At 42.3% G+C, this 26,468-nt stretch overlaps 1 protein-coding gene across 14 annotated transcripts in view; it reads right to left on the bottom strand.

Annotated features, from left to right (window-relative positions):
• NTRK2 (neurotrophic receptor tyrosine kinase 2) overlaps positions 1 to 26,468 on the bottom strand; it is a 445,567-nt gene that overhangs the window by 257,901 nt on the left and 161,198 nt on the right. For all 14 annotated transcript variants that reach the window (XM_069229668.1, XM_069229708.1, XM_069229703.1 and 11 more), the window contains 2 exons: positions 25,626 to 25,717; positions 23,533 to 23,632 (listed from right to left, as the gene is read on the bottom strand). In XM_069229668.1, coding sequence (XP_069085769.1) covers positions 23,533 to 23,632; positions 25,626 to 25,717 — 192 coding nt within the window. The remainder of the gene's footprint in view (positions 1 to 23,532; positions 23,633 to 25,625; positions 25,718 to 26,468) is intronic.

The following is a 26,468-nucleotide window of genomic DNA, read 5'->3' on the forward strand; positions in this document are numbered from 1 at the left end:
TGTCCTGTGTTATCATTTATGGTGTTATGGCAAATATCACTAATTGAAGTTCGGGTTCCATTTTGATTTGAGCTCTGCAAGTTTGGAATGCGTATTTGAACCGTGGTTTACTTTTCTTTGTTACCCTTTTTCAGGAGAAAGTTATTTTTGTACCATATTATATTTGTTTCAACTGTTTCTTTGTAAATTTCTGTCTGGGTGTCTTTTTTGGCAGACTAGCATGTAAAATCTGTTTTATAAAATGTACATATATCAGTGTCTATGAGTGTAAATTTGATTCAGGCATCAATGCAATGTTGGACAGTTTTCATTTGCTCATTTGACCTGTTCATTTTCTAAGGTTTGTGCGACCACGCACATATGCTGGTAAATGCCAGAATAGGTCTCCTATTGGTTTTGGTTTAGATTTTGTTGTTTTGTGCTGAATGCTGACTGCCTTTGCTTTTTTGGTATTTTAGCCTTTGCCTGATTGATCTTGATCTTTTAATACCTGGAAAATTACATATTAGACTTCAGAAAAACATATTGAGGGCAAACTGACCAAACCCTGCATGACAAGATCAATATATACTGGATATGTTTTGTTACCTGATGAAATAGGGGCCTTACATTAAATCAGTTTCCAGGGCTGCTTTTAATCTGAAGACTAGACCATCGCTAGAAAACAACTGCATGTGAAAAAGCAAACTGGACTGAAAGAACATTGTGAAAACTGGAAGAAAACAGACTAAAAATGAGTTGTCAATAAGAGCGGAAAATGACTAAGCAAAGATCTTTTAGTATGGAATTAGCTAAATGCATCATCAGTGATGTTATGCCAAGAGGAGCAGGATTACAGCTGAACATCCTAAGGATGTGTTCAATAGTAAGAAAGGCTGGCTAATTGTACTACGGTATTGAAAAGAAGTGTAAGACGTCTACGTTTATATACATTTGGATTCCAATAAAACCTGGACATGTTCTAGCCAGGGCTAATTCAGCTTCTCATATTGTAAGGAACAAGCAGCAGTTAAAGATTTGTAGGATCAGTTAATCTATGTGAATCCCCACACAGACCAAATATTTGGTCTCTGTAGCAACAGCGGCTCATTGCTTCACTCTCCTGGCTGTGCTTCAGGACCTCGCTGCTCACCTGCCCGCAGCAGATGTTGTCCTACAGACAACAGCCCAAAAGTCAATCTCACCACCTTCTGTGGCAAGCCTTACCTGAAAAGAGCCTTGTGCAAGGTCCAGCAGGCTGCTATCTGTGCCAAGGTCGTTTATTTAGAGGTGAGAAATATAGACATAGTTGGAGTTTGCCACCAGTTACCCTTCCTTCCATCATTAAGATGCTTTTATGGTACGGTGCTGACCTCTTCTCTTCTGGGATCCAATTTAAACACTCATCTAGGGCAAAAGATCCCAACGTTTCTGCCCCTTCCCTTGCTATTATTCAGTAATATAGAATTTCATTTTCAGAAACCCTACACCACAAGATGAATGCACACATATTATTTGCATGATTTTTTTCGGGGTGTGCTATGCTCTGCATGTTTCTGTGAATCCTGATGCTTTTGAGCTATTTTTGCATTCTATGAGTGTTTTTCTCCCCTTTAAGTTTTCTTTCCACGTCTATTCTATTCCTTGCATCGCTTCTTTTACTTTATTGTTCTTTACTTCTCTTTTTCTAGACACTTACAATGCAGTGACTGAACACACACTGGCACACTCTTAACACCATTCTAAATGAATGAGCACCCACTGGGAAGTAAAAATAGCACCATCAATCACAGCCCTAACTCATTCTTGCAAGGAGATTCGTCAGTTCCCACTCTTCCTCCCTCAACCACGCATGCTCAGCAGTGGCGTAGCGTGGGGGGTACAGGGGAGGCCAGCCGCACCGGGCGCAACATCTGGGGGGGGTGCGCTCGCACTCGCGAGTGCTAAAATCCACGGGTTAGGGGGCGCAAATTACTTGCCTTGCCCCGGGTGCTGACAACCCACGCTACGCCACTGCTCAGAAGGACACCAGGATGAATATTTTGTTTGGGTGAAAAAGATGGGATCGGAAGTAGCAGAGGTCAAAAAGTTTGCCAATATTTAATCCATTACAGCCAAGAGAAGCAGTGGAAATTAGATCAAGTACATGAAAAGCCACCAAGGAATATTTAGTGTGGCAGAAAGAGAGTCTTAAACTGGTCAATTGTTGAATGTGAATTCTAGTTTCAGCCCCAAAATATAGCAATCGTGGCTGGTGCAAGTACTCTCATCACAGCAATGTGAAAGGTTAAAAGTTAATGGCATGGCACCAAGATAGAGCGAGAGGCAGGCATGCCAAAGGATTAAATGTCAAATGAGAGCAGATGTGAAGCAGTAAAAATCTGTAGGCTGGAATTGAAGACAGAGAAAAAGACTCACTGGCAACTGGAGCTGAGAGCTACTCACAGAATAGTGCCAAAAACTGTAATATAGCCAGAAACTGGTCACACATACGTGCAGGAACCTCTACACCTGGATCCTGAGGCAAGCTGTTGATGAGAGCAGAGGTCTCGAACAAAGAAACAACAGCAGCAGGTACTGCAGGCATCGGCATGTGAACCAGCCTTCGGAGCGAAGGGATCCACTGAACTCTGGCACTGATCTAAACATGGTTCAGCCAGGACACAAAGACCATGTGCAGCTGCTGGAGTGAAACTGAGATCTAAAACATAAGACATTGATAACTGCTTCTAAGAGCTGTAACTAGATGCGGAGTCACCTTGGTACTTCAGATCTCCAAGACTGAACTGCTAAAATGAGGTCTATGATCACTCAACATCTAGGCATTGTTGTCCTCTCTCGATCACTGGCCTAAAAGCTTACTTCTGCACCTGTACTGAAGCGACTACAGTAGAAGTGTGCATGCAAATGGAAAAAGTGATGAACAATCTGCGAAGTCCTCCTCCGATCAAGGATATAGAAACATTTTCATAAAGAGACACGATGTATGTAGTGGTACGCATTGACAGATGGAAAATAATTATAAGGTAAATACTGCTCTTCAATAAACTCCTTCATGGTAGGGATAATATTCTTCATTCTCGACTTGCTCAACATTCCTCTCTGTCTTGCAATCTAACGCCAGGAAGCAATACACTCCAGGAGACCATAGGAAAAGTGCATGCGTTGTCCTGATAACGTTACAACAGAGAGGTCCAAAAGTTCCCATAAGTCAACCGTGTGTGACTATAAGAATACAGAAATTAGTGTAAACAGGTCCTAGGTCACTAATGCCGAACCAAGAGAATATGCCCAGAGGTAGCAAGTGTTACTATACACCCACTGCACCAGTGTCGCTTTAGCTTTACCCCCTCCCACAACGGAGCAGCTGCCACTCAGCCAGTAAAGATCTAAGCACACCCCTTTGTTTTAAACTTCTTTAGCAGCCTCTGTGTTTAAAGTTGGAATTCAAAAAACATCTCATTCAACAGTCAACAGAAATTAACAGGATTTCAGTAAGAAAAAAGGCTCAGAAGAAATTATGAGCCATATTTTTGGGTCACAGGAACAGAGAAATGCCAGATAAACACTGTTTTTTCAACTTCTGTCATTGCTATGTAGCAGTATCCACTTTACACTTGTATGCATGGCCCAATCTGCTGTGTTAAGAGGTGTAGGGAGAGGAAGTGGCACGCCATGTGCACCGAAAAGGGGAAGGGATGCAAATGAGTAAGGCTTTGAGGCAAGGTCCACAGAAGATCCACTGTGTAATGGTCATGCCAGATACCAAACCAGAGACATAGTGAGAAATCGCATCCAAAGGAAATTATTTATTATTTAATTATAGAGATCACCGAAAGACATACACACTTTAGACATAATCCCATTAACGGATATTATATAAACGCAGATATAATGAGGAGCTCAATTTAGCAAGTAATATATCAATTTTAATTCAATGTACATGGAATAAACGAGAAGATCAAAAGAACACACATAAAACATAAATAAACAAGATATTTATACAGAAAGTCTAGATGGACAGAATGTTTCTGAGACAGCTTGCAGTCTAGACTAATAACCACTATTCAGACTGTGCAGTCCATTCCCTGTATGGATTGTGGTCATAATTCTTTGGATGATGGCAAGAATTATTAAACACACTTTCCTACATTTTTAATGTGGTTCTGTCAAAAGTATGAGTGTTCTTTTTTGACTGACCAGAGCGGCTGACTGTACTCTTACATTGTTAAAATAAGGACCTAGCACAGCAAACACACCTAGAACCGGTCTTGATCTCTGTCAGACATGATAAGAGGGATTAGGGGAGCCATGTCCATACGTCCAAACAGAGAGCTGATGAATATCTTTATCAACATTTACAAAGCACCCTAGGTTAAGAGGTGTCCATTGTTTAAAAAAGGGCTCATCATATGAACTATGTTGACAAAAACAAAAGGTGAAATGCAGTTGATGATTCATGAAAAAGTATCACGAGTCACATAGTGGAATGATGCATTGAATTAGAAAAATAGCATTTTGCTAAGAACGTCTGTTGCCCATTCAAGTGGTTAGGGCACTATGTTTGTGAAGCGGCAACAGAATGCATAATGTAACTCTATAAGGCAAATATTGCAATTTCCGGTTTCTGATACCATATGGCATATATGCAAGTAATGCCCAAAACCACTTCTTCAATCAAAAGGACACTGCCTGGTCAGTTCTTTGAACGTGTTTTGTCGTACATTCTTCACAAAAAGGCGAAGATAAGAGGGAGCCAAGTTTAAAGCCCAGGCTTGAGCGTACTAATAGAAAATGTGATCTTCGAGTCAAGGCCACACACTGTACTGCTGAAGCCGGCTGGAGCAGGTGTCCTGCTGACACAGACAGGTAAAACTGTCCACTGTCGGCTCAGGCAGACACAGCTGCAGTAGCATTCCCTTTTGATTATGCAAGAGAGAAGAACTGATCCTGTTGGAAATGAGGACTGAAACCTCTTCCCTTGGTCATGTCATCCATCCACTGTGGCTAAGACGTGCGGAGATGGGAAGGAAAATGCCACAAAAGAAAAGATTCTACAACCCAGAATAAGGTTTACTGTCGGTTTAAAGGGGTAGGGGTTTAGGAATCCCAGCGTGAGCATGTGTACACTGCTGAGTGGTCCTGCTGTTGGAAGCTCTCTGAGAGATGAGTTTGTGTGCACATTACCTAGATGAAGTATTAATGGCCTGGTCTCCTCAATGTAAAAGCCAACGAATTAGATCGAATTCCTGACCCTGTGCAATGGAGCCAGCTGTGTTGTTGTGTAAATCAAGGGACAAGCTGACATGGCAGACATTGCTGGCGACCTTGAAACTAAAGGTATCGATCTTCCTGCTTTGGACAGGGAGGGGAGAGGGGAACTGAAACCCTCCGTCCTGAATCATTAATGGTCCTGTGTGCATCTTCGACTGCTCCTCGCGCACCCTGGGAAGAACCCTGGAGGGCTTCCTCACGACCGGCATGCACAGGCCAATTTAGCGAGGCAACTGACACAACGGTGCACTGCAGATCTAGCTCGATGCATGGATTTAAGCAATTTTCTGCAGGATTTAGGCCCGTATTTATACTTTTTTTGCGCCGCATTTGCGTCGTTTTTTTACGCAAAAACGGCGCAAACTTGCAAAATACCATTGTATTTTGTAGGTTTGCGCCGTTTTGCGTCAAAAAGCGGCGCAAATGCGGCGCTAAAAAAAGTATAAATACGGCCCTGAGTGTTCAGTGAGCAAATCCTTATGTGTCACTTACGAGCCGAGTGATGCTTTATGAAAAGCCCACAGAGGGTACTTTTGGTGAGAAGTCAGACACAGGACGTGGATTCCACTCTTGGCATCTCACACAGCGCTAGCACTTTTCACATGGCTACCCTGTGAAGCAACATTTTCACAGGGTGAACACTACGGGAAACTGGAGCCGCTTGCTCAGGTTAGGGTTCCAGCTCAAGTGTGGGTTGTCGATCCTTCCTGGAGACGGGAGTCAGCACGTGATTGTGAGATGGGTCGGTGTGGCCTTAGGTAGCGGGTGATGTGCCAGCCAATGTCAGCAGGGCTCACAGGCAGTAACAATGTTCCGAATGATTGATCCCATTTGTAACTGTTCAACTGGACCTTCCACAAGACAAGTGAAGTAAATTGTCTGTGTAAGTAGGCAATCTCATCAACCGGCAGCGCAGTGGCAGGAATCACAGAGGCTGCAGCACAGGCACCATGTCAGTACGCTCAGGCCTTCGAGAACAAGGGCAGCAGAGTCACATCTTTAAGGACTCACTACACGCCCTTACTACGAATTTGACATTTTAAGATCACTGCTTTTCACATTTTTTTTTCTCAATATATTTCTCGACTCGAAACGGTGGTTCAGTGGTGATCATGTCTGGTAGCCAATACAAATACCTATGCAATGTGCTTTAAAAAAAATCCTGGTGCTCTGTATAAAGAATTAGAAAATAATTTGCAGCAGTGGAGCACTCGAAATGTAGTTTGTCTAGAACATTTTCAAACCTAGATGAAGATTTGATGTTGTGAGTCACAAAATAGGCCATCAAGTGCACTTTTTAATTTCGTTTTTAATTGGTGTGATTGAAATAAAGCAAGATAAAGCAAGATAAATGTAGCTTCTCATATTTTATACAAAAAATCTGACACTCGTTTTCTCATTCTCAGCTTTCCCACCCCTTCAATCCAAGCAGGTAGACCCAACTGTCTTAGAGCCATTCAAATTGGATAATTCTAGACTTTTCGTGTGTAACTCATCTAAAACATTGATCCCTTACTTTCCCTCCTCTTTTGTTACTACCGCAACTCCTGGCGCTCTTTCCCTACTGACGCACTGACTTATTTAGTTTTCGGAAGGACACGGGGCGTGTTATTTTCACCATCTCAATGGGGTTGACATCTTTCGTCATTACCACAGCCACCGCTCCAAAGTATCATGATCCACACATGTGAAAATCCATTTGATACCCCCCTCTAACAAAGCCAATGCACTGGTTAATGCATTAGTTATCTCTTAAAATAGATCGGTGTAATTGTCCTCCAGGGGGCGGATTACCTCACTATTTCTCTACTTTTGACGAAGTCTTAAACTTGCCAATATATTTTATATAATACCCTTAGAACCAACCCAATGTACCATTATGAGGCCGACTGGCTTTCTGCCCAATACAGGGCTATGTACAAACCTCTAATGCTGGTTTTCAAAGCTCTTCACAGGGCATCCACTGGCTACTACTCTGGTACAATAACCTGATATAGGCCCTCCCACAAAGTAAACGCTTAGGGCTTGATTCACAAAGGTAACATTTACCATTTTGTGTAAGTTGACAATTGTTTGCTATTCACAAAGGTATTTTACTAGTAGTATCTTTAGACTGCAGAGTCTGCACATAAAAGGATGTCCTACCTTTTTATGCACGGAGGGTCTGCAGTCGTAAAGATACTACTAGTCAAATACCTTTGTTATTAGCAAAACACTGTAAACTTACATAAAAGTGAATCAACCCTTAGTATACGCCTACAATCCAACAATACGAACAATACATATGAACTGTTCGGAGTGCTTATCCAGCTTACTACCCATATCAGGAGGCCAAAGAAATCTGCGGAGTAGCAGGAAACTGAGAATTGAAGATGCAGAGCAAAGAATAATAAACACGATACTTAAAAGCAGTGCTTAATTTGAGCTGGTAATTGCTGTCAGGGTGGTACTGACACTTGTTTTTGGGGAACGGCGCTTATTTTACCTTATCAGACATTTTCTGAGTGCAAGAGAGGAAAGAGCACACACTTGGGAAAGAAGGAAGAAGAGGAAGATGAAAAAACATTCATAGAGGGAGAAAGCAGGAACCTGCTAGAGTGAGATGAAGGGATAGTGGTTTCCAGGCCTCTCAGACTTGGTGTTCACTGTGTTGACATGTAATAGTGCCGGCAGCAGTCTTCTGAGCCTCAGGGCACTTATTATTTTACAAATTAACCACTGCTTAAAAATCTACATTTAGCTTCACAATATTGTGGCAGCCGTAAACAATATTTCTAGAGGACTATACTTAAAACTGGATATTCAGGTAGTACACCTTTATATGTGCACCACTAGAGGGGAGGTACCCACCCCATTATGCTTGTCAATTGCATATGCATTGTGCTGTGAGTACTTAGATGTACCTGTGGCGCTGCATTTCTTGTTCTCATACAGTAACTTTCTTAGGACACGCCATCCGCACGCCAGGTTGGCTTTTGTAATTCCACGTAACCCGTTTAGTGTCACACGTACTGATTTGAAGGCTTCCTGAAATCTGGATGGTAAGGCTGGTGGCCGTTTAAGAATAGGGACATTGTTTACCTCGTTAGGTGACACCAGTGAAGTGAGGGCGGCTTACAAAGTAAATCGAACTCCTCCGACGTCTAGGCACTTTCCCTTCTGTGGCAACCGCTCCTCAAGCAAGCTGCACATGCTTAGAGTCTCACACCAAATGGCACCATCACACTGTTTCAGGGTGAGCAATTGATAATCAATTGAGGCCCTACTCAGCAAAGGTAGATGGACGCAAATGTTTGTAAACAGAAGGTGCCAGATCTAGGCACCGTGTAAAAACCCGTCCTGCTAGGCTCACCAGTGCAGCAGGGCATGCAAAGATTATATCCGAGCCAATGTTTGATGATGAAATCAGACCCATGCCTAATTTTGGGCTGGAATTGCAACATCAGTATGAGAAGGTGCACGTTCACCCTGCAAGCAGCAACCTGTACGTTAATGCTGATTTGTGCGTTTGTTGACTGCAGAGAACAGAAATAGGAAACCCTGAGGAACTCAGAAATCTGCACTGACAATCACTTTCCTAAATGATGCTGATCTCCTTTGGTGCACTCTGTTTAACTGATGCTCTGATCCTAGAAAGAAATATTTATAGCACAGAGGCTTTTAGGAGTGTAGCTCGTTTTTATGGTCTTTGCTCTACTGAATTATGGGTCTTTTTACAAAGGCATCTTCGACTATGTAAAGAAAAATAGGAGAATATTCAGGGAATAGTCATATAAAATTAGGACAAATAGAGACTGTGCTCTTTTTGCATGCTCTATGGCAGCTTCACAAAGGCATGTAAGAAATGTGAAGGTGTACTCTCATTGTACTACTTATTTAGTCGTAAACTCTTCTGTTAATCAGCTCCTCCTTATTCATGGTGATACTCTGTGCCACTGGAATTATGGGATTGTGTGGCCTCGGCGATTTTTGCATGATTACAGATTTGACACATTTGCCACATAATTCATCATCTGACGGCTATTCTGCAGAGTGTAACCAAAAAAAAATATATTTCTGTATCAAACAGTTAAAAGATTACTAACATGCAGCGACATGTGTACTGCGCAGTGAAAGGCCCTTTGTAAAGCTGGACTTGTCACCTTTTTGTAGCTTTTTGCTACATTTGGGTATTAAAATGGTGTTAATGAGATGCAACCAATGCCCAGGTACTATTACAAAATGTGCCACATTATGCCGCATAATTTGCCTGTTCTTGCCCCACAATTTACTCATCCCTGCTCATACTTTGGCCCTCTCCTGCTGCATGATTCCAGTGACTCTGCAAATACTACACAAATCACCCTGCTTAGACCTACTTTCTATAGCCAAATACTATTTTAACAGTTTTGGGGTGAAATGCATTTATGAAGTGAATGGTATTACATTTAGATTAATTTGCAAGGACTGGGAACGACACTGGAAGAATCTTCCAAACCACTGACCTACTTTGTAGGTCTTTCCCCACTTCAAACAGCTTGTCCAGATTCTCTTTGTTACAGGCAATTTCCAAATTTGAGCAATAAGGGGAGTGTCATTTTATGTTTGTAACAGCACTAGAAGTGACATCACCAAAAGTGTTATCACAAGATGTTTCATCACAGGAAAAGCCGTGAACCAATGTGACATCACTACATGTGCCGCTATATGTTGCAAAGTGTAAGCCACTGGTCAACTCAATAGCCCATACTGGATTTTTTTTATTTTTATTGAGTGACCACTGCTTCTATGCGTTTCCTCCTCCTTCTATGTCACCCGGTTGCTGCTAACTTGTGCATATTGAAAGGCTGGGTATTTCACTAGATTATTAGTAGTGACCAATGCTGTTTTGCAAAAGCTAAAATTGATACCTGTAATGTGTTTACATAGACAAATAAAGAATATTGTTTTAATTATTGTAAAACAACTCTGCCTACAACAGAAAGAAATTAGTCCAAATATCATAGATGGATGTCTAATTGCTGGTACAGAATCAGGGTATGGGTGCATTGTGACAGCCAGGGCCGGCTTTAGTGCTGGTGGCACCCAGTGCACCATTTTTTTTGCGCCCCTCCCCCCCCATGATCTCCTCCTTGGATTCCCTTACTACCACCCTGCAAAAGTGCCCCTCATCTCTCCAAAGCTCCTCTCTCACATACATTTCATTTTTTTAAAGCGCTGGTAAAGGCTGGCTTTACGAATCCACTCATCTATCCTCCTAAAACACAGATCTGTTCTTTGCAGCAGGCATATTAACCCTCTGCGCTACTTTATGGCGAGTCAAAACTGCCACTAAATGAAACTCCATCTCTCTCTCTCTAGCAGGAACATAAATCACAAGAGTTATCTTGACATTTTATTGCTGCCTGAAAGCTGGATGCACAAGGAACTGTGCAGCAGGTGCCCTTATTGCTAAACACAGTGCCCCCCCTCCCTGAGGACAGTGCTCCCTGCTCCAAGTCAGCGCACAGTGCGGCTGCACCAGTCACACCGCTCTAAAGCCAGCTGTGGTGAGAGCCTGGTTGACGTTCCAGTTCTTGGAGTTGATTTCAGGTCCAAGTCAGGGTAGAGGTGCGTTATGTAAGATCTGTAGAGGCCTCAGCCCTGGCACAGTGCTGTATGAAAGGGGAAGAGAATATTACACTGTGAGAGCTCTCTAGATGTCTAAGGGCATACGTGTGACTTATGACAAGTCAGGAAGCAGGTGGACTGTGAAAGCACCTTGGATGTTAATACTGGCACACAAGAGGAAATTGCAGCTCAGAACAGTAATGTACTGTCAGAGCTCTGCAGATGTTGCATTATTGAGATAGTGCCTCAAAAGGGTACATCTCTGACACGTTCTAAGGTGTCTAGATACTGAAGAAAATAGAGGTTTTGCGAGTTAAAACACACTACTATACTGTAGTATTTTATAGACACAATAAGTCACAAGGAAAAGGATCCATGAATCCACACTGTACATAGGGCCCCCATCGGGCCATACGTATCACTGGCAATCGAAAAACTTAAACGGTGTGTACTACATAAGCAATAATTTTGACTTTGTTGTCAACCACATTTTGCTCACCATGGCCCATATTTACACTTTTTTAGCGCCGCATTTGCGTCGTATTTGGACGCAAATCGGCGCAAACTTACAAAATACAAATGTATTTTGTAAGTTTGCGCAGCTTTTGTGTCAAAAAATGATGCAAATGCGGCGCTAAAAAAGTATAAATATGGGCCAATGTTTCATATAAATTGTTTTCCTCATTCGGCAGCAAGTGGCATTACCTCTTTTAATGTTCTCCTAATAGAAAACTGAATTACTACAGTAGCATAAGACTGGGCCCACTTCAGCAGCACTTCCTTTGGAAATGTCGTAATAACCTGCCTTCTCATGCTATAAAGCTGTTCTCCTTAGCATTTCACAACATTTCTTGCAGGACTTCCAACAGTAGACATTTCATTCCATCACAGCCTTGGATGAAAGCAAAGCTTAGAACACACGTGGTGCAAGCATGAAACGTGGCAGTGGGCTGAAGTTAAGAAAACACTAGTCCTTCTCTATTGAAACCCACTGCACCAAAATCAAAACGACGCCCGTCTGCCCAAACGAGATATAAACCAAAACAACCACTGAGGAGAAAGCAGAGAATGAACACCACACATAATACATGATGGATGCCAGGCCAGCACACGCAGACCCACATGTGGGTGTGAAATCTTCTGCTCTTCATCAGGTCTTTGCAGATCCCCAAGGCCTATACTAGTTCTTTTACACAAAAACTGCAGATATAATCTCGAACATACTCTATCTGTTGTGATGCCCTTCTACCCTCACCTTACTCCCTCTTTCACAAACACACACGCACTTCCTACAAACACGCTCTAGGTATGTCCACTTTGCTTGCACAATTTGACCTACATAGCCTACTTATGAGCCTCATGTGGCAGCGTTATTGTTTTTGAAGGTCATTCTCCCTTTCTAGACCAATAATGGTGCTACCAAAAGTTTTGCTAACAATACAAGCTACACTCTGGTGTTCCAGAGTGGTGGAGGTATCCCTAACAGCAGCTACATGCAAAGTAAAGTAATATAGAGTAATATAGAGAGCAAAGCTGTCATTGCCCGGACTTGCAGAAGGTCAGCCGGTTACACCACCCTACTTATTGCGATGGACGTATAACAGCGGCCTGGGTCGCTATTGACAAAATCATTTCCTTGCAAGAATATATTGAAAGACAGATTGGTAGGGATATAAAATTGCCCTGCCCAGTAAAATTACAGTTCGAGATTACTACGCAGAATGTGTTGCCTGTTAGAGCTTGTTCCAAAATCTTGATCCTGTTACCTCATAAGGCTAGGGAACAAATTGCCTGGTTGCACCTTCTCACCCCCAGGGGCCATTTAAGCATTAAGAAAGGATTGCAGATTAAGCCTGCAGCGTCATAAATATAAAGTTCTGTTGGATTTCTGCAGCTGCGCCAACAGCCCTGCAGATCCAGTGTCAGTCGCAGAGGGACTCACAAGGAACACTCTGTAAACTGCATTTTTCAAGTGCTTCTTAGCACATGGGGCTTGGCAGGAGACAGAAGAAAACATTTCTTCCTGTTTTATGCTGTTATATATTTTTCTCACTAGTAATCTGAGGCAAATAGTACATCTGGTGCTGTAAACATACATTGAAAATGATTCAGGGTTCGCGGGGGTGAGCGGAAGCCAAGGTGCCGGAACTTCTCAGCTCGTGAACGAGACAAGGGTTAGTGAGAAACAGGTCCCTACCTGCGCCCAGAGACCCTCGCATGCAGTGCTGCCGTTTCACCAGGCCTTTCTCTCCAGTAAGTGGACTTGATATTTATTTGGCGCACTTTCACCAAGGTATCTTGACGCAAGGAGCACATACTTAAAAAAAGCAACACTTAAAAAATAACTTAGACAAGAACCAAAAATCAGGTTCGATTCCCTAGCACCCCGCCACAGTACTGGAAGTTGGAAATATGGCTGCGAGCAAAAATCCAATCTGGCTCTGTTTACAGAGCCCTCCCACAGTGCAAGAGGCTTGGTTCTACGTCATGGGTCCTACAACCCAGAAAGCTCTGCCTCTGGCACTTAACAGAAAGAACGCTCACAAGGAGAGCAGCCGTGGACTTAAAGTCCAAATTCTGAAAGCTGTCACGTGACGCAGTGCAGCAGCCAAAAAAGCTGCGGCCTTTGCTTCCCTTTGAGCAATGGCAGCTTTGTTTATTACTCTATATTACTTTAATTTGCATGTAGCTGCTGTTAGGGATACGCTCGAACAGACACAGAGTGTGGCAAAACGTTTCCTAGCGCCATTATTGGTCTAGAAAGAGAGCATGGGCATGATCTTCTAAAACATTAATGCTGTTGCTTTGCGTGACAAGAAGAGAGCAGGAAAGTGCCATATTCACATAGATTTGTCTCTCTCTTACCCTCTCCCTAGCACCAGCGCTGATTTCAGCTGCCGTGCGCCACACACCCACCTTAGCGTCATAGTGCTGGGGTGTGTGCATGAGTCTAGCATAGGTTGTGTACAGGAAGGGTACCCTTCCTGTACAAAATTCTATGCCTATACAAGGGGACATGCATTTCCCACTTTGTATGTGTGCTGTACAGTGCAGCACACATGCAAATTCAGAAAAGCAGGGAGAAATGAAAACATTTCTCCGATTTGCGCCGACATTTCAAAGGTGTTAATTTTTGGCGCTAAACTCTTTCCTCTTATGTTTCTGATTGGGATTTAGCGTAAAAACGCATGGGTTGTAGCACAGGTGCAACCATGCACCACCCATGTAACACCCCCTTGAAGCAAAGTAACGCAAAGCAGCGTTTTGTGCTGGTTTGCGTTACTTTGCCACTCAAACCAACACAAATACCTAGTTGCATTGGCTTGTGAATGACAAAAAAAGTTTAGCATCGGATTAGCGTTAAAAAAGCAATGCTAAACCTTTGTGAATCCGAGCCTAAATGTGTAACCAGGAAGTGTGTCACCACACCATAGAGAAAGGTGAGGCTGACATTATAAAAGGGTCTGTGGGCAAGGCAGAGTGTCTGCAGCAAAAACCTTTTGTCTTATTGGTATCCACATCTCTAGTGAGGCATGATCAAACTTCCTAAGCCCCATCACCTTTCATAAGGTGATATTTTGAAGTCAATACACGTTAGCTGTATTGAGTAGGATGGGAAACAGTGCTTAATGTGTAACATTATAAGAGCCAATGCCGCTATCAAGTTTGAGGAGGTTCCTGCCCACGTCCACCACTGGCTCGGTCCACTTTCCCACTTCTGGTTCTATCCTGTACATTGTGTGTTTTGCTCTCTACTTGAGGGCATTGGCACTGCAGTTCCACCTGCAGTTGAGCATCGATATTGGGCACTGGTGGGCCAGTGCTGGAGTTCACAGAAGAAGAAGGAGACTTCATTATTAAGGGGCTCTCCAGCACACTGCTCAGGCAGACACAGGGTTGCTCTCACCAGCATGCCTTCTACCCTTAGGAATTGGCAGTCTAGCAGAGGAGGCAGATGGGTGCCAGTGGGTTCACTTCACTTTAAGGTATGTGTCTGGATTTCATTTGGTATGGCAAGGCAGCATGCTGCCATGAGGCAATGGAGCACAAGACAATGCCAAGCCAGCTCCCTGCAGGCCATCGTGTTTACTCTGAATCGCTCCATTAGATGTGTTTTGAGCCTTTGAGTAATGACGCCATTTCTATGTGTGGGCGAGATCAAAAGGACAAGACAGCTTACAGGCATAATGACCTTCTACTATTTTTCTCTCCGGACAGGGCGGTGTGAAGAATCCTGGTGGGCAGAAATAAGTGCTGATGGTACCCACTGAAAATGACTGCCACAATTACGTACTGCTGCTAAATCAAGATAAATCACATTGTAGAAATACAACCTAATTTCTCGTAAGGAAGAAAGGGGCAGACTTTATTCAAAGTCTTTCAGAGCACAACCCCTGTGTACCATACTTTTTTAATCTGGCATTTCATCAAAGCAAAACTCCCAGGTCTGTTGCTGTTGTCACTTGCACCAGAGGTACTCCAAGCTGATCAGGCCAGAGCTCCATGGGCCACAGCTGTGAATCTCCTCCTGTGACATACACCTCTCTCTAGTCTCCATTAACCTTTAGAAAAATCCCAAACATCCATTTCCGAATGCCTAACAGACACTCTTTCAGCAGTGTAATGCCCTTGAAAAGTGTTGGTCAAATTTGAGAAGCAATTGGCAGTCATATGTGTAAAAAAAAGTCCTGAAGCTAGAGGACTGAATTTAGCTACTGATGGGGTGAATATACAAATCAAAGAAAATGTGGGGAGTGAAGATAAATCCCTAGGAATTGCACAGGCTAATGGCATTTCAGCAGAGCAAAAAAGTGACAATGCAACCGTTTTGGATGATTGGATCAGGAAGGAGAAAAATGATGATGGTGCTTGCCCAGGTAGCCTAAGAGATTTTGATTTAAACAGTATGTTAAGGTTGGCCTTAACAAATGTTGCTGAGTGGTTCAAGAGCAATTTCCCTCCACATTGTCCCTTATCCTGCCTGGCCAAAAATAGCCAACAGCAATACTTCTGTGCTAAAGCCAGGTCGGAAACTGTCTTCCCCCTTAGCCAGAAACTTCCCCCTTTTCCAATCAACTTGGCAACCAGGTAGCCAGATTCATCACCATGACTTTTGCTAGAGCAGATAGCTGTTTGCTGGCCTGATTTTTTTTAATTCAGCCACATCCAATCCCTGATTTTTTAATCCGGGGTGTCCACCCCTGTTCTGAGTCAGACTGGCATTGACCTACCCCTTAGGGACGTATTAACAGTGCCTCTATAGCTGGAAGAAGCTCTTCAGATATACTGACCGGGTACATATCATCAGAGGAACCTGATTTTAAGAATGACACAACAGCTTTTAACTTGGTTAATCTTACCAATGATGGCTCAAAGATAGTGGTCACAGGTGAAGCTTGGGAGTTGGAATCCAGCTCTGGTGTGGCCTTAGGGATCTGTCACATCAGGCCTTTGAGTTCTTCACAGATGTTAACAATACTAGTGCGAAGAACTCGGACAGGCTATTACACATAGTCTGAGATGGTGCAATGCCTGTTTCTGTTGCAGAAGGATAGCAGAAGCCACTAACTAACTTGAAAATATCCAGAGAGAGATGTTTAGAGAAGTCTGCAGTTCTAAGGCGCTAAAGTTTACCTTGGTTGCATGAAGAAAAGTTTTATGGTGCTCCAAGGCATTCAAAAACTTCTCTCTCTATACTTACAGCAGTTAGGGTTCAGAGTAACTCATGTAAATCTGCGTAGCGTAATCATGTGGAATTACTCAAAAATCAGTTCTACATTTTGTGCTATTTTTTTGCGCAAAAATGCCCCTTATGTCCAAAATGGACACAAGGATGCATTTTGCCCTAAGAAATAGCGCTAAATACAACAGAACTTGAATAGTGAGAATACGGTAGACGATATCACTGCTATTCTCCTGTGGTTGTTTCAGGCGCCCATGGCTATCACATTAGCATTACTGGTAGATATCAGTCCACAAAGCTCTAAAAATGTCTCCAAGAAGTCCTCATCAGGTTCGGAATGATGGTATGTCAAAATAAATACCAGGGAGTTTAAAGTTTTCGGCCTGCAGCAACAGACTGCAGCCACGAGGACAGCCAGTGAAAATTCATCGATTACATTTAGGCACAAAACACCCTTGCCATTAATTCCCCCCTCCTATACAGTACTCTATAGAAGCACAGAATTGGGGAGGTCTGAAATTTGCATAATTTGCCTTTGTATAATTATACAAAATTTCTAGAAAATTAAGCAAAATGACATGTAATTATGCAAAATGCAAATCCACCTGCTAGTGTTATATATTAGCATAAAAAGTGTCCTTGCATCAGTTTTTTGGAACAAGGATCCATGTTGCGGTAAGAAAATAGTGCAAAAACCACAAGTGGAGAAAGGAGCACTGCTCGCGTTCTGTACGTCTAAGTTACTCCGAAACACTTGCTGTAAAACTTTACAGTAAAAGGCACATTATTATGCTATGTACGGCAATTGTGTAGTTTCAGCACTTTCACCTAATAAAGGCAACTCTAAATCCTGAAATTGTGCAAATTACGATGGTGTAATTTCAATTTAGCCCATGCAGGAACAGGATCTTAAAACCTGGGTCAGGATTTGAAGAATCACACATCCAAGTTTCACATAAAAATAGAACATCTAATTACGCTTCGTTTAGTAATTTAAAAGCCCCCCACCGGGAAAGAATGTAATGTGCACGCAACTTCATTAAGCATGAGTGACAAAGGTGGACTATATACATGTATGTGCATTTCATGTGGGTGCGAGGTACACAGTCCATGCATAAATTACGCAGATGTAAATTCAGTGTTGTCTAGGAAGATGAAGTCGGGCACTTTTTGCCATCGAGGCATTTCTGGAAAAGATAGGCCAGACAAGTGAAGAGACAACAAACTGTAAGTTTTGTGCTAGAAGATCTCAGGTGACACCCTTACACTCTTAAAAATGTCTGCTAATTCAGTTAACAGCATTAATAGCCTTTCACACTGTTAAAGAATTGAGTCGGCACCGTGGGGCCCGTGATGGGAAGTCCTTTCTTCATGTCCATCGGAATCTGAGCCCACCTCCTGAGCATTCACATCCTTGGCACAAGCGTTAATCGCAGAGCTCGGGGTGAAAATGTGCCGGAAATGTGAAATCCAATCCTGAATGCTTTTAGCCGCCCTAACAAAAAGGCCACTCAACTCCAATAAGATTGCAGCACTCGGCTGAAGGAACTGATAAGTGGCTAGTACTGACATGCTTTTGGAAAGAAAAAAACAATTGATGAGCTGCTGTAATCTGATTTCTCGAGATCCAGAATTAGCTCAAGAGATTCAACGCTCAGCAAGCAACTGTGTGAGGAGGCACTTAGCTGCCAGTGGGAAATATATCCCTCCTAGCCTAGGCCCTGATTACAAGTCAAGTGGAGCGGAGCCACCGAATGGAAATCAGCCCCTGATTGTTATTGGCCCAGTGTGCCCACAATCGGGGTTTCTGGGTTCGGGGCAGCAGACTCTGTTTAACTGAGATGTAATCATGAACTTCAAAATCGCACAGGTCTTCGGCTACAACAGCAGGCAAGCGTCGTCCTAACCCCCCGTCCCCGACAAAGATGTTCTTTCAGAAGGGGAGGCATAGAAAACTATACTTCTCTTTCCATCCCTACCCCCCCCACCCCCACCCCAGCAGCCCCACAGGGAAGGGGATGCTCCCAAATACCGCCTCTTCAGAGCAAGCTGTAAATGTGAGCATTAAACGCCTCAGGACACGGAATACGCATAAAAGTCCACTTCTGTATCCATTAAGTTATTCCCCATTCCAAGGAGTCTAAGTTGTGATAGTTGTAGTTCTATGGGGCGATACCGCTAGTAACGGTAATTCTGGCCACAGGGAATGTCCGGATGTAACGTCTAACTCCCAATCCTTTGTATTTTAAAAACACAAAGTCATGTAGTTGCCCTTGGATGATAAGGCACAAGACAGTCTTAGGAAACTGACTAACAGAAATATGAGACATGGAAGCCATTCTTTCTACTTGTCCATGCCCAGATTTAATGTTTTCAGGGTTAACCGTATTTATATATGTCAAAAATCATGATTATACATTTCAGTCATAATTATAAATGTGTATCATGGAAGCCATGTAGATGACTCTATGTTTGAAAAGCAAAACCAACAGGGTGATGGATGGAATGCTTGAATTAATTTCAGCCACTGGCAGTCGCTCAGGCTGCATCCCCATCCATCACCCAAGTTTGGATCCAGCCTTATGCAAATCAGTCTTGACCCTGCTCCCCATGGGAACAGCCCAGCCAGCACACACACCTGGACAAAAAACAATGAATGGAGATGCAGCCCGAGTGATTGCAGTAGCTGAGATTAATTCAAGCATTCCATCCATCACCTTGTTGTTTTTGCCTTTGCCGCCCTATGTGCGCCAGGTATGCCCAGACGTGGGTTCCGGGCTCACTGTGCCACTGGATTCAAGCTAGCTTAACTGATGTGGGGTGATACCCTGAAACTGGTCCCAGGATGCTTGTTTCTGGTCCAGGGAGGACCTGGGCAGAAGGATTGGGATATGGTCCTGAGTGCTTTTCAGTGGCTATGATTAATTCAAGCATTCCATCTATCACCCAAGTGGGCTCTGTTTTAAATGTGCATAGCCACATCTTCCTCCACTGTTATGATACAGGGGTAACAAGGATCTGACAGTATGTACCAGCACGCAGTTAATGACAGGGGGCGTTTGATTTCAATTTTATTTCGACAGTTTGTCCACAATAATACATTATATTGCAATTGTTTGGAGCTGTTCTTTGGAGATCCGACTATGCACTCTGGTGAATTTGTGCTTACCCACACATTGTGGTGTCTTCATTCTAGGGTGATAAAGAGCTAATGTGTGTCGAAGCATCTGAGAAAACAATGATGCAGAATGTATAATTTGCTCCACGCGCATGGGTTTTATTGTTTGAGTCTGCCTACAGTAAAGCCTGCTGTCTCCAGTATGACAAAGTTATCCCATACACCAGTTCTTCAAGGATCACGTCACTCTGTGTATAGCAGCAGCACTCCTGAGAATAATTCAAGGCCACTGTACAGTGCACAAACAAGAATATGAAGGCTTCATTCCCAGTACCAAAATCAGGCCAATGAACTGCTTGGGACATTGTGGGTAGTTTAGATATTTTAGATGCTAAACTTGAGATCATACTTTCATGAAGACATTTGGAATTCTAGTTTTCCAAAATGACACATCGCCTAGAGAACTGTCCATCTTGGGTCTTGGGTTCCTGTCATTCTTGTTCGTCTTCTGTAAATGAAGAGCATGCCCCTTCTGATTTACTCACCAACAGCGTAAGCCAACAATTGTAAAGCATTGCTTGGCCAGGATCAGATGTTAGTTTAAGGGCATTATTGCCTTTATTTTCTGGCCAGGCAAGATTTACTGAAGTTAATTGCCAGTATGTAAGAACCTGCCAAGGAGGGATGGAACTACAGCAACCACTAAATTTTAAGAAACCCAAGAACTAAACTGCTGTCCCTCCCACTTAAAAGTAATGGAGCCCTGGGTGGAAGCAGAGGGCCAGAGCTGAGAGCTTTTCTGGCACAGTCCACCTGTGATGGGAAATCCAGGGACAATTTGTTCTCTTCTGTTTATTTCCAAGAACGAATGTATTCAATTGCTGTCTTTTTCATTTCTACTTCAGAACAATGGTAATCCTGCATCTGTTTTAGGATCTCAAACTGCTGCTACACTCTTGAAATGAGAGGCCAAGAACCTAGGGGGCTGGGAGTGCGGCAATCCAGCAGTTTGTGTTCTTCCCAGTGCAGGTCTTGGGAGTCATAGGAAGAGAAATTGTCTTCTTGGAATGTTCCTCACGGAAAATTCATAGAAGCTGCCCCACGATTGCATCTTCTAAACGTGGTTTGGTAATTTTATGCATTTTCACACATCTCGTCCTAAGTGTCAAAATCCTGATTGGGACTTAAGTAGTTTCCAAACATCTGAAGAACACTTTACAGTTTGGATTACTGCAATCCTCATTCACAATTTGATTGTAATTATTTAAATGGATTTGCCTTTCATGTTAATAAGCATGTGGCTACTGTTTAAGTGTATATCCCTATACGTTTGCCTGAGTGAAGATCCAGCATGAACTCGAAGATCTGGGAGATGTACTTGAAGAAAACAAATAGGGAAAAAGTATGTCAACAGATAATTCCTTCTTCCCTAACCACAAAACCATGCTTCGTCTTAATAGAGTTACAGCTCGAGGCATGTAGATGCAGAGACGGACTGTAAAGGGTGGGATTCTTTCTATATGATTTGCGTGTTTTTTAAAGAGTAGAAGCTGTAGGTGGTGTTTCACTTTCCCAGTGGGAATCCCATACTGGCACCTGCAAGAAGACCTGGGTGTACCTGGTTAACAAGAGAACTGTGCTGCGTGTGTTACCAGCACCACTTATATCACCACTGCCATGCAGAGGGTGAGCGGTGCAAAGCTGACCACTCACAGCGCATTTCACAGTGACTGATGGGAATAGATCCGATTAAGAATCAATACTTCATCCCAGAGATGTTCTCACGAGAACATATGCTGTATGAGCCTAATGGAACATGGAGGAAAGAACCAGAAATACTGCAAGATCTGATCAATAATTTCGTTATAGCTTGCTGATTGTTATAGGAGCATACTTTGGGAGATTAAAAGATTTTAACGGGGTATGGTACTTGTCTGCTGTCGATGTTTTTAATGCAGACAATATTACAAACTATCATTGATGTAGGTGTGCAGGGATGCTCAGGACGGTGAGGGAATTCCCACATGTGATTTATGGGCACATCCAGGCACTAGAGTATACACTTCTGCACCTCGTACATGTGCAGTAATTTCAGCAGTTTGGGCTTGGTAAAAACAGATTTTGTACCATGATTGACTGGAAATATATGATTAGGTGTAAACGTGTTTCCAATCCAGGCGCTTGTAAATAGCAAAAGAGTGAAAAACCAATGTCTTCTAGGTGGCCTTGCAAATATTTGACAAAATGGACCAACACCAGGTACATGAAAAAATTTATAAAGCGGCCACATCGTTCTTGAGAAATATTGGTGACTGTAGTGGGATTTCTGTGTAAACTTTAGTACTGAGGAAGAAGTGACAATTTCCTTCACTGAATTAATTATTTATTTATTGTGGGGTTATATAGCACTCCGAGATTCCAGGTGGACCCTTCAGGGTGCTTGTATGAGAAGGGTAAAGAGAAGAAATGTAGAGGAGAAAGTGAAGAGCTGAGCCCTCAGCATCATGATCCACTACAGGTTGTGCTACTGCTCCACATTTTATAGGACAGAGAGGGGTACAGTGTAGCGCTCACTTGCAGGTGGGGTGGAATAGATAGCACTGAACAGAATCCGTGATAATGTATCTACTGTGCAGCTGTCTTGGTACAGTAACATATTAAATGTATTCTGACTGGTACTTTGTGGAGCTGTCTCGGCTATACAAATAATAATCTAAAGTACATATCTAGGTGGTTCCCTATACTGTCCTAAAATGAGAGGCAGAGAAAAACAGGTTTGTGTTCTAGTTCTTGTGACTGGCTCAGTGCAGGTTTCGTTTATTGGTTTTAATAGTTCTTAAAAGGCTTTTGAGGAACTGACATGAAATGACAACTCCTTGTAGTTACAACAACTAAGATATTTTCAGAAGGACTGTAACATGTATAACAACAAGGGGAGGGCAATATTCCATTTCCATATTTTAATTTAACCAACAGCGCTTAGTCTGTATGATACTGCCCTGATACTCAAACAAAAGCAGTAATAGGCATTTGGATGACATGGCACTAAAATCAATTGCAACCGGGTCAAAAACAGTACAAGATGTCTGTAGACAACCCACTCTGTCACAGTACATAGTTGGTCGTGTTTAGTAAATTGTATGCAGCATGTTCTAATTCCTTTGCAAGTGTCACAGCGAGTGCATCTTCAGTCATGCGCGAAAGAGGCATAGAGTTATAAGGCTTATAGATAGCAAGGCACAGTGGATACTTCAAAAGAGGGGAAGGAAAGTAAACATAGACGACAGACTTAGGAAACCACAGCCAATTAGTATACAGGCACATTTTAGCACAGTACATGTGCATGTTAAATTCATTTTACCGTGGGGAAGTTTTGCAACTCTTAATTGTTCTAGTAAGTAACATCATTAATATATACTTGTGTTTAAATTACACAATGCACACTGAATATTTTGCTCATACCTGTTTCCAATTACACCATGTTTAGTTTCTAGCTGTTTATGTGCACAATAAGAAAACTCTGTTACCCTAGACACGGGTATTGGTGTTAGATATGTGTACATATATGCTTGTATGTGTATATATGTTTGTGTTTATGCAATGGAATGATGCAATGTATTGTACCATAGTGGTTCTTTCTGTAGGACGAACATAGCATTGGTAACGACATGTTGCAGTTCAGGCTGGGGAGAGGACTGAACGGGGTTAGGGATTACCTGTTGAGTGATCGTGTGCATTAGAGGAGGGTCCAGTAAATTGTGAGGTCTTCGACGCACAGAGGTCCCTGTCTCATGGTGTTTAGTTGTAAATATATGTGAATGTTCATCTTTAGGTGTGTGTGTTAGGGACCTTTGTGTGCAGCAAGGTGCATGCAGGCTGCACATCTTACCTTTCAATCCGAATTTGGAATGCCTGCCAAACTTCAGGATAATTAGCATAATCACCAGGCCTGTGCACACCATCACTGCAATTCCCACAACAACATATACCTAGAAAAAATGATTTGCATGGGTAAGAATTTCATCGCTACACAATAGTTCCTAATTACATGTTTAAAGGGGTGAGACTGCAAGTACGTTTTTATTTTCATTCTTAAACTATAGCATGCAACTCGATTACATAGGGTCTCTTATCTCCCCTTAGATGAATCAGCCTGTTTAGACAACCTACTCCAAACTAAAATAGGTGTTAGCGGTGCTTCCTACCTCTAGCCAAAATATGTGGACAAAGTACAGAAACCCATTACACTATATGCGCGGGAAGACATGGAAATTCAGGGGCCTAGTCAGTGGTTTCTGGAGGAAATTTTAGATCGTGTAAAATGGATCACTGAACCTGATTGTTGGCAGAAATTAGAAGGTTTGTGTCACTGACCATAGTTTATCCTACAGGTAGAAAAAGTGAGTGGCACATCAGTTTAAGTTAATAAAACGTGCTGTACAACTGGAAAGTACAATCGTGGGGCAGCCTGTTGTTTTTTCTGGTGCTTTGTGTCTGGGAAAATAGCTCCTTTTGAAATGTTCAGGGTCTTTATGGAGACTTTAGTTCAGACATAGGTTTTGCAGAGGGGAGCATCCCATAGGAGGAGCTTCGGATTATGGTGACCTGCTTCTGCCGTCACCAGTGCACATTTCTGCAAGATGATTGCCTCGGTCGACATTGCCAATTTTGATGAAGTACTGAGATAGGCCTCTTCGGAAGAACCATTACTTGGCATAGAAAAATAAGTGCAGATGAGAAAAAAATTGCACTTAGGCCCATATTTATACTTTTTTGCGCCGCATTTGCGTCATTTTATGACAATAATGCGGCGCAAAAAAAGTATAAATCTGGGCCTTAGTGTTTCTGTAGGATATTCTTTGAAGAGTTATGTTTCATTGCCTTCCTTTGAAGTATTAAAACACAGAACATACCTCATTGGGTTAAAGCAGACTTATTTCTCGCCTTCAATGCTACCCCCTTTTTACGACTTTGTTTACTTTACAACATTAAAAACAAGCCATCGAGAGGAACAACAAATAGTTGTCTATATTGCGACATCTAGACTGATGTGTGCAGTAGAATATCCGCCATGAACTACAGGCTTGCCTGCTCGGAGTTTAGATGAAAGGATTTACCAATTCCAATAATATAAGGGTCAAGATACAAGCAAGATTTTCATGACAATAAGTAAATGACACAATCTGTGTTCAGTTACTTTAAACGATATTCCATGTGAATGTCCTGATAATCTGGCATGGATGCTGCCTGTGAGCACCAATTTAGAACCTCCTACTCTAGAATTAACTACTAAGATAATATTTGCAACGATTCCCTAAAATATTTGGAACTGTATGCTTATAAATTTACACCTACTAACAATGCACATTTCCAATGATTCAGGAATTCACCAAGATTCCCAAGTCATTAACTTCCATGTGCAATCCTATTATTCTGTGCATATAATGCACAGAATTGTGCACATTTAAACCTTTCTTTGTTCTGCTTGTTAACCCACAAGGAAATCATATTTCCCTGTAGAGAAACCACTGCCTCCAGATCTCCATTAGGTTTTGGGGAATATCCGTCCTGTCTCTGGCAACGCACCTAGGGCCATATGTACAGACACTTTTTCCCATAGACACAGAATGGGGAAAACCTTTGCTACATCTGGCCCCTACTTCTTCCATTTGCAGGAGGAGTTTCATATTCATTTCCTGGGTGCAATTTTCAAGAGTAAAGAGATGCTGACTCATGGGAAAGAAGCTTTGTGAATCAGGTCCGTGACAAGCAGGCGTTAGTCTTGGAAAGTCTGGGGTAAGAGACAACCGCTCCCTGAAAAAGATTTGTGAATAACGCCTCATATCAATAATGAAAAATTCCTATGTAAGAGAGACACATTTTAAAATTCAAGTGAGTTAAGTTATCAGCTGGAGTCCTTTCAGGAGTGCTGATCACTCCGTCCACAAGAACACCAGACTGAAATAAGACGCCCACACTCACCGTAATGCTGTCTTCCTTGTCCTCTGTGGACACATTGGTGATCCTGTTATCTGTGGGTTCAATGTAATCCTTGGAGGTGGTTTCATAGTAATCTTAGAACAGGAAATAAACAATGCTCACTTTAATATTTTCAAGAACACAATTAAAATAACATGTTGAGATCAATTGAAGAGATATGCAATACTTGCACAGCTGACTACTCCTGCTAAAAGGTACATGCTTTCTACCTGTCCTGTAATGGCGACATCACAGAAAACTGTATCTGCATCGATGCATATGCCTCATGTATTATTATTTACAACAAAGAACCTAATAGCAGTAATTTAAATCTCAGTTTGTAGATTGGAAATACATACTCCTCTGCCTAATACTTATGAGGCAAAAGAGAACATTTATTTTAAACAGGGGTTCTGTATTTTAAATTTTAAGTTTAAAACAAAACATAATTATAGTAGATACCAGCCATTACAAAAAAGAGGATCAGGCTAAATTGTGCTATTCCCTTTTCAAGCCATCATCAAATACATTCGTCCCAATTTATAAGTTTCTGTGTTTTCTATATTTTTATTTAGTATTTCAGTATGACCGCTAACGCTTACTAAATCTCAGTTTTTCAGTGCGTCATGTTGTGTCTGCAGCGCTAATGAACAAATTCAGTTTCCCTATTCAATGTTAAAATGTATTAATCAACCTTTAGAATTTGTGCAGGAGGGCATTGAAAGTCATTGTATTTGTGGAACAAAAACAACTTTCATGCACAAGCACTGGTTCTGACCAATATGTTGTTTCATGGGCCCTTGATTCAATGTATCCCAATTATTTCATAGTCTGTGAGCTTCTGAC

The sequence above is a fragment of the Pleurodeles waltl genome, chromosome 1_1, assembly GCF_031143425.1.
Source record: "Pleurodeles waltl isolate 20211129_DDA chromosome 1_1, aPleWal1.hap1.20221129, whole genome shotgun sequence".
NCBI lineage: Eukaryota > Metazoa > Chordata > Amphibia > Caudata > Salamandridae > Pleurodeles > Pleurodeles waltl.